Source organism: Choristoneura fumiferana, chromosome Z, assembly GCF_025370935.1.
Source record: "Choristoneura fumiferana chromosome Z, NRCan_CFum_1, whole genome shotgun sequence".
Classification (NCBI taxonomy): domain Eukaryota; kingdom Metazoa; phylum Arthropoda; class Insecta; order Lepidoptera; family Tortricidae; genus Choristoneura; species Choristoneura fumiferana.
In genome coordinates, this window is record NC_133472.1 from 35,308,486 (window position 1) to 35,321,558 (window position 13,073).

A 13,073-nucleotide genomic window follows, 5' to 3' on the forward strand; every position below is an offset into this window, starting at 1 on the left:
TCGTATTAAATAATATAAGCATAAGCGGGGCGGCAAGCTACGGAGTTCGAATTTTGCACTTCTTCGTATAGGCTCGGGTTCTCTACTAAGACGAAGTGCAAAATTCTAACTTCGTATCTTGCCGTCTCGCTGACGTAAATAATTATTTAATACGAGAGTGAGAGGGACGGTACGATACGAATTTCGTAGTAGCCGTAGTAGCGAAAATCGAAGTGCGTAAAAATATAAACCATCAGTCTATGAGTGACAAGGTCTACTTTTGAACTATTTCGGAATTACCCGGGCAAATTTCTTATTTCTCCAAATGTCCAAGAAAGGAAACACGATAATGAAAATTCATTAACAAAACAACGGCGCATTATTATATCTAATGTCCACTAATCATAAGTCTTTTCAACTGAATGTGCGATATTGTCATCTATTCAACCTGTCAAAAGTGATGTGGCCCCTGTGAGGAATACTTAGTTGAATTGGTAAATGACAATTGTTTGCCTCATTACTAGTAATCACTCCAACTTTCAGCCCACATACTACTAAGAGATACTAACATATTTTTCTCAAAAATGTCCGTAAAAGATGACATTTTTCTTACATATCAGAAGGTGAAGTGCATAGTTTATGGTCAGCGAAAAATTAAAAAGTTAAAAAGGTTGCAGGCGCGCTAGTTCGACAATAATGAATTAGCGCGCCTGCAATCAGACACATTTTTTTTTAAAGTTAAAAAGGCCATGGAAATATTTGCACAAGTCGTATACAGCCAAGTCTAATGGCCGGTATCAGGTATTTTGTTGGAACTCCGGACTGTTTCTATTGGGTCTGAAATAGCTTGTGGTTTTTTCGGTGGAAAAATACACCTGCAGTTTATTTTTAATGAAAAATATTGGAAAAAAATTAAATTTTATAATATATTTTGAGAAAAAGTTTATTCTATTTCAGAATTATTCACCATTTTTGAGAAAAGCTTTATATTAGTCTCGGCTGGAATAGCAATTGCTGGCTTCGTATTAGTTAAACGGACTCGCAAGCTCGTCTGTTTAATACTCATACTCAGCCAGCCATTGCCTACTTCCAGGCCACGACAATAATCTACTATTATTAATGTTTTTTTTTTCAAACACGTTACAACACAGCTACGTAGTTTTTGTGGGAGTATACCCTACAATTTTATTAATATTTTATACATGAAAAATTAGGTGAAAAATAATAAAATGACAATTTATTTTTGACAGCTCTTTTCAACAAGTTTTTTTAAAGGTAAGCCTATGAAAAAAACATATAAATTGCAAATAGTATTAGCTACTACCATACGAAAAAATATTTGGTGTAACATACTGAAAAAAATAAAAAAACTAGCAAAAGCATTCAAACCTTATTCAAACACAGCAGCAGTTCAGTGATATGTTGTGACAGCCATACGTTAAATACAAAATAATACTCTTGAAACTTTAAAAGCGAACCTTCAGAAGGCTACACTCTTGATACTTTAGGGCTCCGTACCCAAAGGGTGCCAACGGGACCTTATTACTGAGACTCCGCTGTCTGTCTGTCTGTCACAGGGCTCTTATCTCTTGAGCCGAAAGTTAGGCACTTGAATTGTTCACAGATAATTGTATTACTGTGGCCGCTACAACAAGAAATACTAAACATAGAATAAAGTTAAAAATCAAAGGGGGTCGTCATACAAGAAACGTGTTTCATTCAGCGGTTTTTGGTTGCTAGGTCTTGTTAGGTGTTGCTAAGCGGCCATCATTTGCTAGGGCCAACGCGAGTGACCCTATGTTATTTGAATGTTTACCTACTATTAATTTTATTAGTGCTATTTTATAAAACCTTCGATAATATAATGATTGTCACTAAGACCGTGGTTTATTTTTTTTGTGCAGCATTAAGACAAAATAACAATTTATGATCCACAAACCTCCGACACACACTACACACACTCCACAAAAGCCGATTTCAATGAAGCGCTCACAGCCACTGCATTTAATGTTTTTTTACACTAAAAAATGACCGTTATAATTCATACTTAAGTAACACTATTTACAAGGTCTATACTTAATACAGTTTACAATTTATTCACTAGCCGAGCACAATACCTACACAATACAATAAGTACACGTGCCGTGCGCCGAATTATTTTAAAATTGTTTTAAAATGAACCGCGTTGACAGCCACATTTTTTTCTGCCGCAGCGCATAGGCAAGAGTCTAATGCGCTTATCAGCCTCCGTCCAACACGGTAGCAGCCAAAGAGGATGAGAATTCATAATTGTTCTTTATTCAAAATACTGTACCTAGTGTAGGGTTGCCATACGTCCCGGTAGCCGGGACATGTCGCGGTTTGAAGCATGGTGTCCCGGCGTCCCGGCCGATTACCAAATTGCCCCGATTTAAACATAGTTATACGAGCGACTCGTGCATGAAGGATTCCGCACTTTTTTGTTACAATACAAGTGTTCTAATACAAGTTTTTTTTGTTGGCTGTACATTTTGCCCCTGGTTACCAAAGTAGTCGTCAAGACAAATCAAATGAGTCCAAACTCGATGCGCTCGTGTCGTTTTATTACAGTGCCTATAACCAACACCTACTTCATCATCAGATCAGCTCTATGTCATAATAATATTAAATTGACAGTTTTGCAGGTGGTAGGACCTTGTGCAAGGTCCGCCTTGATTGCTACCACCGTCTTGCTCGCTAATCCTGCCGTGAAGCAGCAGTGCTTGCACTGCTGTGTTTCGGCGTGGAGAGTAAGACAGCGGGTGAAATTACTGGCACTTGAGGTATCCCATCTTAGGCCTCTAGGTTGGCAACGCATCTCAAAAGTATTCTGAGTAGGTAAACGAAATTACATCGAAATCTAAAAAAAGTAATTTCAAAATCTTTTTTTGAAAACTCTCAATTACCCCAATGCTCCCTACATAGAATATGATTCTCTTACTACCTAACCTACTAGCATTAGATTAGAAGCCATAATAAGCTAGCTACGACTACGAACATGAAGTACAAGTCGGCGAGCCACCGTATGCCTTAATAAATCAATGCAGTAATAAAAGAGGAATTTAAATCAGTTCACGTTCATGAGGCGGTCAAAGTTCACATACAAATCAAGTAACACAATTGTTATTTACGATTCGCATTCAATAAGCACTGATTTCCAAATGTCGAAATGGTGCCTACCATACAATAATCATGCATCTTGACACTAACTTGACCTGACCAGAGGCCTTATTGTCTCACACTTTTGGAATCACAGATTCAGATTATTTAATTATTTGCCAAGTAATCAAATTTATATTTTAGCACGTCATTATATCTATGTACCTACCATGTACCTACCTACATTATCGAGTATTAACACTATTTTCTCAAAAATGCCCGTAAAAGTCTACATTATTTCTTAGTAAGTATATCAGAAGGCTAAGTGCATAGTTTATGGTCAGTGAGAAATTAAGAAGTTAAAATGATTGCAGGCGCGCTAGCTCGACAATAATTTATTATTTTCGAATCACAAACTTTTTAAAAAGTGAAAACGGCCATGGAATGTTGGCACAAGTCATATACAGCCAACTCAAATGGCTGCTATCAGGTATTTTTTGGAGCTCCAGACTTTTTTTATTGGATTTGAAACACAGCTTGTGGTGTTTTCGGTGGAAAAATACACCTGCTTTTTTAAATAATAATAAAGGTGGGAAAGCAAGCTCGTCCGTTTAATTCTCATACTCAGCCAGAAATTGCCTGCTTTCAGCCACGACAATAATCTAATTTAACATGTATCAATTTCATTATTTCCTTAGATTTTAATATGATCATATAATAATAACAATACAAACGACAATGTTTAAAACAAAACTCATAACAACAACAATTTCGTGAGCGGTACCTATCACATACTTACTTAAATATTTTTTAGTGGCAGGAAGTACAATTGTTTTTACCACTTCCTTCTGTCACACGGCATAGGAGGAAGATAATGTTGCAAAAAAACTGTTTTTTTTTCTATCGTAAAAAAAACAGAAAAAAAGGGGTTTTTTTTCTGGATCATGTTTTTTTTCAAGAGTACAGAATTTAAAATTAAAAAGGGAGTTTCTGAAAAAGATTAATACGGTCAGCGATTTCTCAAGGTCAACTAACGATAGCGGAACTGTTGCTATCGCAACAACACTGGTCCCAAATCGTTCGACAGCGTTTGACTTTTACTCCGCAAACAACCAACAAACGACAGAGTAAAACATTTTTTTTTAAATACCCGCTTTCGTGGCCATTATTAAGTGCGTAATGCCCGGTTCACATTATTCCAGTGAAACCGTTCCAAGTAGCATGACGAGGATTGTGACCCCGCAATGTATCGCTACTGGCACGATTTTACTGGAATAATGTAAACCGGGCATAATGGAGGCGATACGAGTGAATATGGATGCGATCACTATGCGATATAATTACGATTAGGAATGACAGAGTAAATTAATAATTTTCTATTATTTCGTAGTATATATAACTACTTATCCAATTATTCGCGTATTGATATGCGTGTTTGTTTTACCACAAGTTTTTTAGTAATGACTACGGAACCCTACACAGCATGGTCTGCATTTCATAAGTACAATGGGGATGTCTTCAGGATTTTTATACCCGAAGGGTGACGGACGGAACGCTATTACTGTCGCTTCGCTATCCGATTTGTCACTCAACGGCTGAATCGATTTTCAAGTGCTATTCCACTTTAAATACCAAAATTATTTGGCGCATGGTCGGGGATTACCGATCCCACAAACCGAGTGTTCAGTCTTTAATTGTTTTTGACGAAGCCGAATTTAATTTGTTAAATAACATAAAATTTAAGCTTAGGCGGCTGTCCATAGCTATCCAAACGTAGAAATTCCGCGAGTGGGGCAGTTTTGCGCCGGGAATGGCAAAGAGTTATTTGACTAGGTAATTTTCGTAATAATTGCTTATTGATAATAAAATAAATAACGATCTTCACTAAATTTGATTAAAAACTTAATAAAGAAGATAAAATAAACTGATGTTTTAAATCTATTCTTTCCTTATACGTAGATAATATTTACAAGTATGTATGTAAAAACTTGTAATAATTTGGCACGAATGACACTGAAACTGATCTTTTTAGGAACAGTAAGGAAATTAAAAACCATTAAAAAGTTAGTCGTCTCTGAGTTAGGTAGGTAATTATATGTGAACAGGTTAATGAACCTTCCCAGGTAGAGCGATTTCATGATCGACTGTACTGACATTTGAGAAAAGTTTTCCATTTTGTCATCGTAAGAAGGTGTGATCAGTTCAAAGGAGCTATAAATAGATAGCGTCTATCTTTACAAATTGATTAGCGTAGCCGTAATAATAACAGATTCATTTCGGAGAGTTGAAAACGTACCTAACTAAATTTGGTAAGGGGCTATTAGTAAAGTCTGCAAGAATAAAAATGAAAAAAAGCTGATTCTCTACTTTTTTCCTATCACTTTGATGGAATTTAAAAATTCGTGATTTTGACACGTGTGTACCACAAGCTTTTAATTAAGTTACAATGTTAACTAACATTTAATTTAACGTTAATGAACAAAGTGACCGACGTGATAAGTATTTGGTAGACAGCGCTATGCAATGGAATGATTCGCATCATCTTTCTCCGTTTGTCGTCTTCTTTCGCGTTCTCCTTTGCGGTTAAATTTAACTTCATGCAATTTTACAGATGTGAAGTCGACGAGATTTCTTGAATACAGTAGCTACTCGTACTTAGATACTCAGGTAATGCAAAACACAAATTTTTGATATAATATTCGTTACAATAAGGTTCATAATAGAGGTACATAAGTAGTTAGTTAATTGTCAATGAACTTCAATATTTTTAACTTCTTTCTCCGCAGCTGCAACAAAAAATACTGTAGATAAATAAATATTAGTGAAAATACTGTAGGTAGCTACCTACTAGTTCACATTAGCGTATAAAATTTTGTTTGATTGGATAAATTATAACTTTTGAATAAACTTTTTTTTTATTCGACTGGATGGAAAACGAGCAAGTGGGTCTTCTGATGGTAAGATATCACCACCGCCCATAAACATCTGCAACACCAGGGGTATTGCAGACGCGTTGCCAACCTAGAGGCCTAAGATGGGATACTTCACGTGCCAGTTATTTCACCGGCTATCTTACTCTCCACTCCGAAACACAACAGTGCAAGCACTGCTGCTTCACGGCAGGATTAGCGAGCAAGATGGTGGTAGCAATCCGGGGGGACCTTGGACAAGGTCCTAACACCTGCAAAACGTACCTAGTTGAAATAGTCAGACTTTCTTGTTTCTTTATCCTTCTGAATCCTGCATACTTTTTAAAGTACGAATTAAAAGAGTTACTGAAGATAAGGAATAACTGTCGATTATAATGTAGGTAAGAAGTAGGCGCAAATGTTCTATATATAAAAAACCTAAAAACCTATTTGGGACTAAGGGGCTGTTTCACCATCCATTGATTAGTGTTAACTGGCGGTTAGGTGTGATGCCGTCTCTATTTGGTTTGTTCGAATAGACGGAGACGGCATTACATTTAACCGTCGGTTAACGCTAATCAATGGATGGTGAAACAGCCCCTAAGTATTTCCAAAATCACAAAACTGGGGCTTTCGTCTCGATCTATGTAAAAGCTCAATGACAATAAATCTCACAATTATTACTCTAAAATTAACATCTATAGGACATATATCTACTTAGATAAGCAGCTGCTTATGTATATCTGTTGAAAAAATAATTTTCTGCCTACTTAGAATGTCTTTAAAATGTTGTAGACTATGTTACAGATAAAAACGAATACGGAAGGCACGGAAATGTCAGTCTAAGAAGAGATAGGCCTTATTAGTAATTTGCATAATAATTATACGGTTTGCAACCAAAAGGTAAAAGGAACACTCTCGGGTCTGTGGAGAGGAGAAACCGTCGTTATTAACTATTTAAGTAGGTAATAGCCTCTGTCACTAAGAAACCTCATTGTCACTTCACCACATGAACAGCTGAAAGTGGCCAGGATAGGAACAACTAGCTCTTTTTACACTTGCTACCTTTTAAGAAGTGTTTGGTTGAATTATGATTTGGGTCAAAACTTGCAGGTCGAATTTCACTTACTCCCATTTGCCAGATTAACTGGAAAGATAAACAGGTATGAACAAGCAAATAAATTTGAGTTTTACGTGATCTCTTAACCTAAGTTGAAATGTAAGAATAGTTAGGTATATACTGATTATTTACTAAGGTGTGCGTAGTAGGTACTGATTTTACAATAAAAAAATAAGTTTAAATTACTCAGTTGACACAATTTAGGTACATACTTAATCTACACTTGATGATTGAGAAGTCCAAACTTATTACCTAGGTATTGTAATTTGAATTAAAACTTAACCTAGAGAAAAAAAAACCTGGTTTGTCGTAATCATAACCTAATTCAATTAAAATAATTAACTGTGCTAATGAAGGATTTTAGTAGAGGTGCCTAACGATGGATCTCAATAATTACTTATTACAATATTTGCAATTACAATTTTTGTACCTAGATGGATAGTTTTCCAACACCACTAAAATTTTGACGAATTTTCTGTGGATGGGTAAATGTTATTGTTAGTAAAGACAACTACTCGTCTTAAAAACAAAATATTTAGTTTGACCTGTTTTTATTAAAAAACGAACTCAATTTCAAATTCAAATCATTTATTCAGTAAGTAGGCCGCAATGGGCTATTTTAGGTACACGTCATTTTTTTTAACTACCAGCGCTTTCGAAAAGACCATCATTGCCAAGAAGAATGCGCCGCAAGAAACTGTTATTTAACTTGCCCTGATTGTTATTGTTTTTTGTTTTCTTGGACTTGGATCAAATCTTGCAAGTTCATTTTGATTCACTTCTAGCGGTCGGATTGATTTTAAATTTGGTATACTTATGTTATTGGATGGCAATGTCAGTATAGTCAACAAAAAAGCTTGTATTAGAAACAATAATATTTTTTTTTTGCCGTGGTATGTGCGACGTGGGTTGTTCGGACGAGGCGGTTGGTCGTCGTCAGGCGTTTACTCGCTCCGCGCCGCGCTCAAGGCGCCCGAGCCCGACGCGCAGCGCCCGCTGCCTCAGCCGCTCGGCGCTCGCCGCTGCACTCACTCGACTCACTACTGGCTCGCCGGCCGGCCGGGTCGCTTTGTTCTTCATTCAGTCATCCGCCACCACTAAGCCAGCACTGAGCCCGTGAACTTTAAACTTTTATGCAATTTGAACCATGCGGCTCTTAATTTTATTTAAGTTTTTCTTAATATTTAAATTAACCTTAACGTTCGGTCAAGAAAGTTGTCCCGCGAGATGCCAGTGCGTCCGAAACGCGGTGCGGTGCCTCCATCAGGACCTGATCGCTGTCCCCAAAGCTCCTGCCGACTCGCACACCTTGTACGTATACATGTTTATAACACTTTTGCAAGTTGTATACCTTCTATTTTTAGCTTGTTGTTAGCCCGGTTAGGTGTACGTACTTTATATACATATATTTGAGCGGATTGCGAACACGCGGCGCGGGCGGCGAACGAGACGCGGGAATGTTATTGTTGCGAAACCATCTGGTGCTGAACAGATTTTGTGAATGTTTTATTAGCTATCAAACAATTCCAGGAAACTGATGCCTCTGCGAATTATTTATGCTAATTTAAGATCATTGAGCAAGTTTACCGTTTTGTTTCAATAAGTGGTATTAAAATAGGTACACGTACTTACATGGGACAAATTGTAACCCGCCTTTACAATAATTAGTACAGTATACTTAGTCCTTAAATACTTGAATATATTTTTCCTTGTGTCTTAAATTTTTATAAGTAGGTAGGTTTCGCATAGACATACCTAGACTGAAACTAGTTACGCTTCCATAAAATACAAAAGTTATTTGTTATGCAAGGCTGGAAAGTGACTGTTTGGCACAAGTGCTTATTTATTGAAACCTGAGCAAACGAAGGATTCTAGGATTGAACCACGAGCGAAGCGAGTTCAAAAGGAGTTCAAAAGAAGAATCCTGAGCGTAGTCGAGGGTTTCAAAGGCACGAGATGCTAAACAACTTTACAGCTGAGTGGAACACACAATTTTTCACCTCACGACAGCGAGAAAAATAGTAGGTAGATGAAAGAAAATAAATTGAAAACTCTTATAAATCAGCTTCAGGTGACGCTAGCTAGCTTATGCCAGTGGCTTTTTCTAAATCTCAGAATTCTCGTCCCATGGAAATATGTCAAAATACATCACGTTCTTGTCTGCATTAAAAGAGGGAATTTCGAAGTCAAAATTCAGCTTTTTAGATCCAGGGTTTGGGTTGGACGTTGATTAAGTGAGTTAGCCAGTACTTTTTACATTTCATTATGCAAGTAGCTAAACCTACTCAAAGTTAAAATAATTATTACTAGAATTGGTAATATTGACATTGTGAACAGTTGGTGCGTTTTGAATTTGACCACATCTCTATCTACCTATTTGTCGTTATTTTTGTGAATAAAGACGAAAAAACTTATGTAATAGAACAAAATGTAAATAAATGTTATCTATTTTTTTTGGTATTAATAAATAACAACAAGAATGAAAACACTAACGCATTTATATTAATGAAAGAATTTATAACAAACCACGTTTCAGAACGTGTCATTGTTCTTTTTTTCCGGTGCGTTTCCAAATCTCTTTTCATCATTTGATATCTGTTTTCTTCTTGTTTGTTCTGTAATGTATTTTTATTGTAATTATAGACGCATTTGGAACAATTTCAGAAAACTGAAATGAGCTTCATTATTACCAAATAATTGTTTAGTAATAAGAATAAAATAACAGATTTAAATATTACTTCAACAATATATTATGACGAACTTTCTTTTTGAATAAGTACGTCTATATTCAACGCTTACTTCCTCAACCTCGTATCTACCCGAATTGTATACAACAAATCAACACTATCATACTTAACATAAAGATGATTCTAAAGCTATTTTGTGGCCAGATACGAGGTTGTGGAAGTAAGCGGTTAATAATATGGGCGGGTGTGCGGGTTCACGATAACGTTCGAATTTCAAAAACTCTTTCCAGCCAAGAGGATAAAAAGCGACTTTCCACGCAGATTTCGAAGGATAAAGAAAGCTTTTTCGAGCTAGTGAGGTGAAAAATATATTTTCTTCCAACTATGCTTTAATTTCATCATAACCGTACTAAATACCCAGCACAAAACGGGACTTTCCTGCTCTAGAGCAGAAAAAATGTATGAAAATCCTTTATTGCATTGTTTAGTTTTTTTTTAAATTGCACCACCAAAGAGGTACTTAACACAAGTATTTTTGCTATAAAATTAGCCTGCATAGTGTAAAAAAATCTAGCGTTAGGTTGCTCAACCTGACAGTCTTATGAAATTTGACAGACAGTAGCCGTATATTTGAAAAAAAAAAATGTGTTTGGTTGGCCAACCTGGCGCCCATCCGAAATTTGACAGATCGCGGGTAAGAATATCTGCAGGGCTACTACGAAACTCGAAACTCGAAGTTCATGTCGTGCGGTCCCTCTGATACTTATACTATTTAATATGAGAGCACGGTACGATAAGAACTTCGAGTACTAGTAGCCCTGCTGGCTACTACAAAAAAGTAAGAAACAAATTGGCGGGAACCTTGCAAATTTTCCGTGGTCATTTTTTGAGAGTGCGAATGTAAACTTACAAAAATGGAATCATTTCTTTCCTATTAATTGTTTAGCATGAGTTTTTTTTGTCTACTATTCCTGTAATAGTTGAAAGAAATGCAGATTATGCACCTCGCATTCAGTAATTTATATTGCCCTCGTGCTTTTTAAAGCCCTCGCTAACGCTCGGGCTCCAAATCGGCACTCGGTGCAATAATAAATAACTTTCGGCTTTTGAAATTTAAGTTATAAGTCGCTTTGCAGTTCAAAAACCGACTAAGCGCGAGCGGACAGCTGTTATTAGGTACTAAAATTGAATAATTACGCCGAAAAATCACGTCTCTTCTGTAATGGCCGGGTACCTATTTTTAGGATTCTCTAGTCTCCTACAAAAACCTTATAGATTCGCCATGACCGTCGGTCCGTAAGACCACGGCTTAGCTTAGGGACATAGTGCTAGAAAGCTGTAGTTTTGCATAAATGTACTTACCTATAAGATCATGCAAAGTACTCCCCGTCTTCAAGCTAAACAGTTGAGTGATAAAAAATCCGAATGAAAAATCATAAATATAGTAGGTACATGCATCGAATTGAAAAGACATTTCAAGTTAACGAATTATAGTCGATCATAACTTAATACTGAATTACTTGCTGCATATATTAGTAGATACGGAACCCTATACTACACGTAGCCCGACACACACTTGGCTGGTTTTTATACTTCATTTAATGTATATAATTTGTTGTTAAGTATAGCGGCCATAGTAAATATTCTGTGAAAGAAAATTTCAAGACTATAATAGTTTCAACGATTTAACGTTTGACCTTTATGACAGAAGCGTAGACAGGCAGATGGAAACCAAGAACAATAGGATTCCGTTTTTTTACTATTTTCGGGTATAAAACTCTGAAAAGTCCCAAAAAATTCTTATGGGTTGTAAATTCATTACCTTTTCTTGTCTCAGCATGACCGGTTTAATTGTGTTGATCCCAAAAAAGGAGTAATCGGGTGATCTTGACATAAAGTTTGTACCCGTCTTGGCATTAAGACCCCGACCCGACGTGCGGGGCGCGAGGTATAAATGCGTTATAGGTAAAAAACGTAAGAAGATGACCTGTTGTATGTAGGTAATTAGTGCACAGAATTGATAAGGGACTTAAGTCATTTTTCGAATATGGAACGCCGACTTATCTATACAGACACGTTACTACTATTGCTACTTACAACATACAACTGGTCATCTTAAGTTTTTTACCTACCTACGTATGTCTTTTGTTATTAAATTTTATCTTTATACAAAAGATAACAGAACTCAACTGCTATTTTAGTTTAATCGGTGGCCTAGTGTAGTGACACAGATTAAGTAAAGGTTCGGATCGCACACAGGAGACGTTCGATAAATATATTGATCTACGCCTACCGAATTATGCTTGGTTTGGATAGGTATTTAACTAAATGTAAACAAAACAACGTCAATTGTTGTCTTAAATATTGAAATTCCCCATTAAAGTATCTAAACATTTACATTTCTGTATTGAAATACACTAGACTAGTTTGTATTACAGTGATCGATAAGTAAAATGTTTAAAATCCTTGAATCTACCAAATCTGGCAGCTGAAGTTTGTTTACATTTAATTAAATACCTATCCAAACCAAGTATAGTTGTTCGTACTCGATGATTATGATTAACAGCGCTTGTGCCAGCAGTGCCCTTAGTGTAAGTTTTCGGTTACAAAATAAGTCTCGATCGCGTTCGCGTTAAAATCTCAATTCGTATGGAAACACGAACATCGCTAACGTTCCGCTAGAGGCGCTGTTCGTGTTTGCATACAAATTGAGATTTTAACGCGAACGCGATCGAAACGTATTTTGTAACCGAAAACTTACACTAAGGGCACAGGGCTATTACGAAACTCGAAACTCGAAGTTCGTATCGTATCGTCCCTCTTCGCTCTCGTATTAAATAGTATAAGTGTCAGAGGGACTGCACGACAGGAACTTCGAGTTTCGTAGTAGCCCTGCAGAGGCGTGGATGTTGGTAGTTTTCAAATAGGTATTAATCTATGCAAACCTTCGAAGTACATTATGTATAATATAACCAGCGTAAGGTACGTACTGTAAAAATTACCTAATTAAAGACAAGGTTTGCCTAAGACTTTAACTTAAATATTGATTCCGATTAGCAATGTAAAAATATAATTTATTAAAAGTCTCTACCTTACTCTACTACTTCATATCTTTAGTCGTTTAGACGACCAGATGGCCTAGTGGTTAGAGAACCTGACTACGAAGCTTGAGGTCCCGGGTTCGATTCCCGTGTCGGGGCAGATATTTGTATGAAAAATACGAATGTTTGTTATCGGGTCTTGGGTGTTTAATATGTATTT

At 36.5% G+C, this 13,073-nt stretch overlaps 1 protein-coding gene across 1 annotated transcript in view; it reads left to right on the forward strand.

Moving 5' to 3' along the window:
- The first annotated feature begins 8,143 nt into the window (after positions 1–8,143).
- The window catches only part of LOC141435800 (peroxidasin-like), a 37,250-nt gene continuing 32,320 nt past the window's right edge, over positions 8,144–13,073 (forward strand). The window contains exon 1 of the mRNA XM_074098628.1: positions 8,144–8,436. Within this exon, the coding sequence (XP_073954729.1) occupies positions 8,273–8,436 (164 nt within the window). The 5' untranslated portion in view covers positions 8,144–8,272. The remainder of the gene's footprint in view (positions 8,437–13,073) is intronic.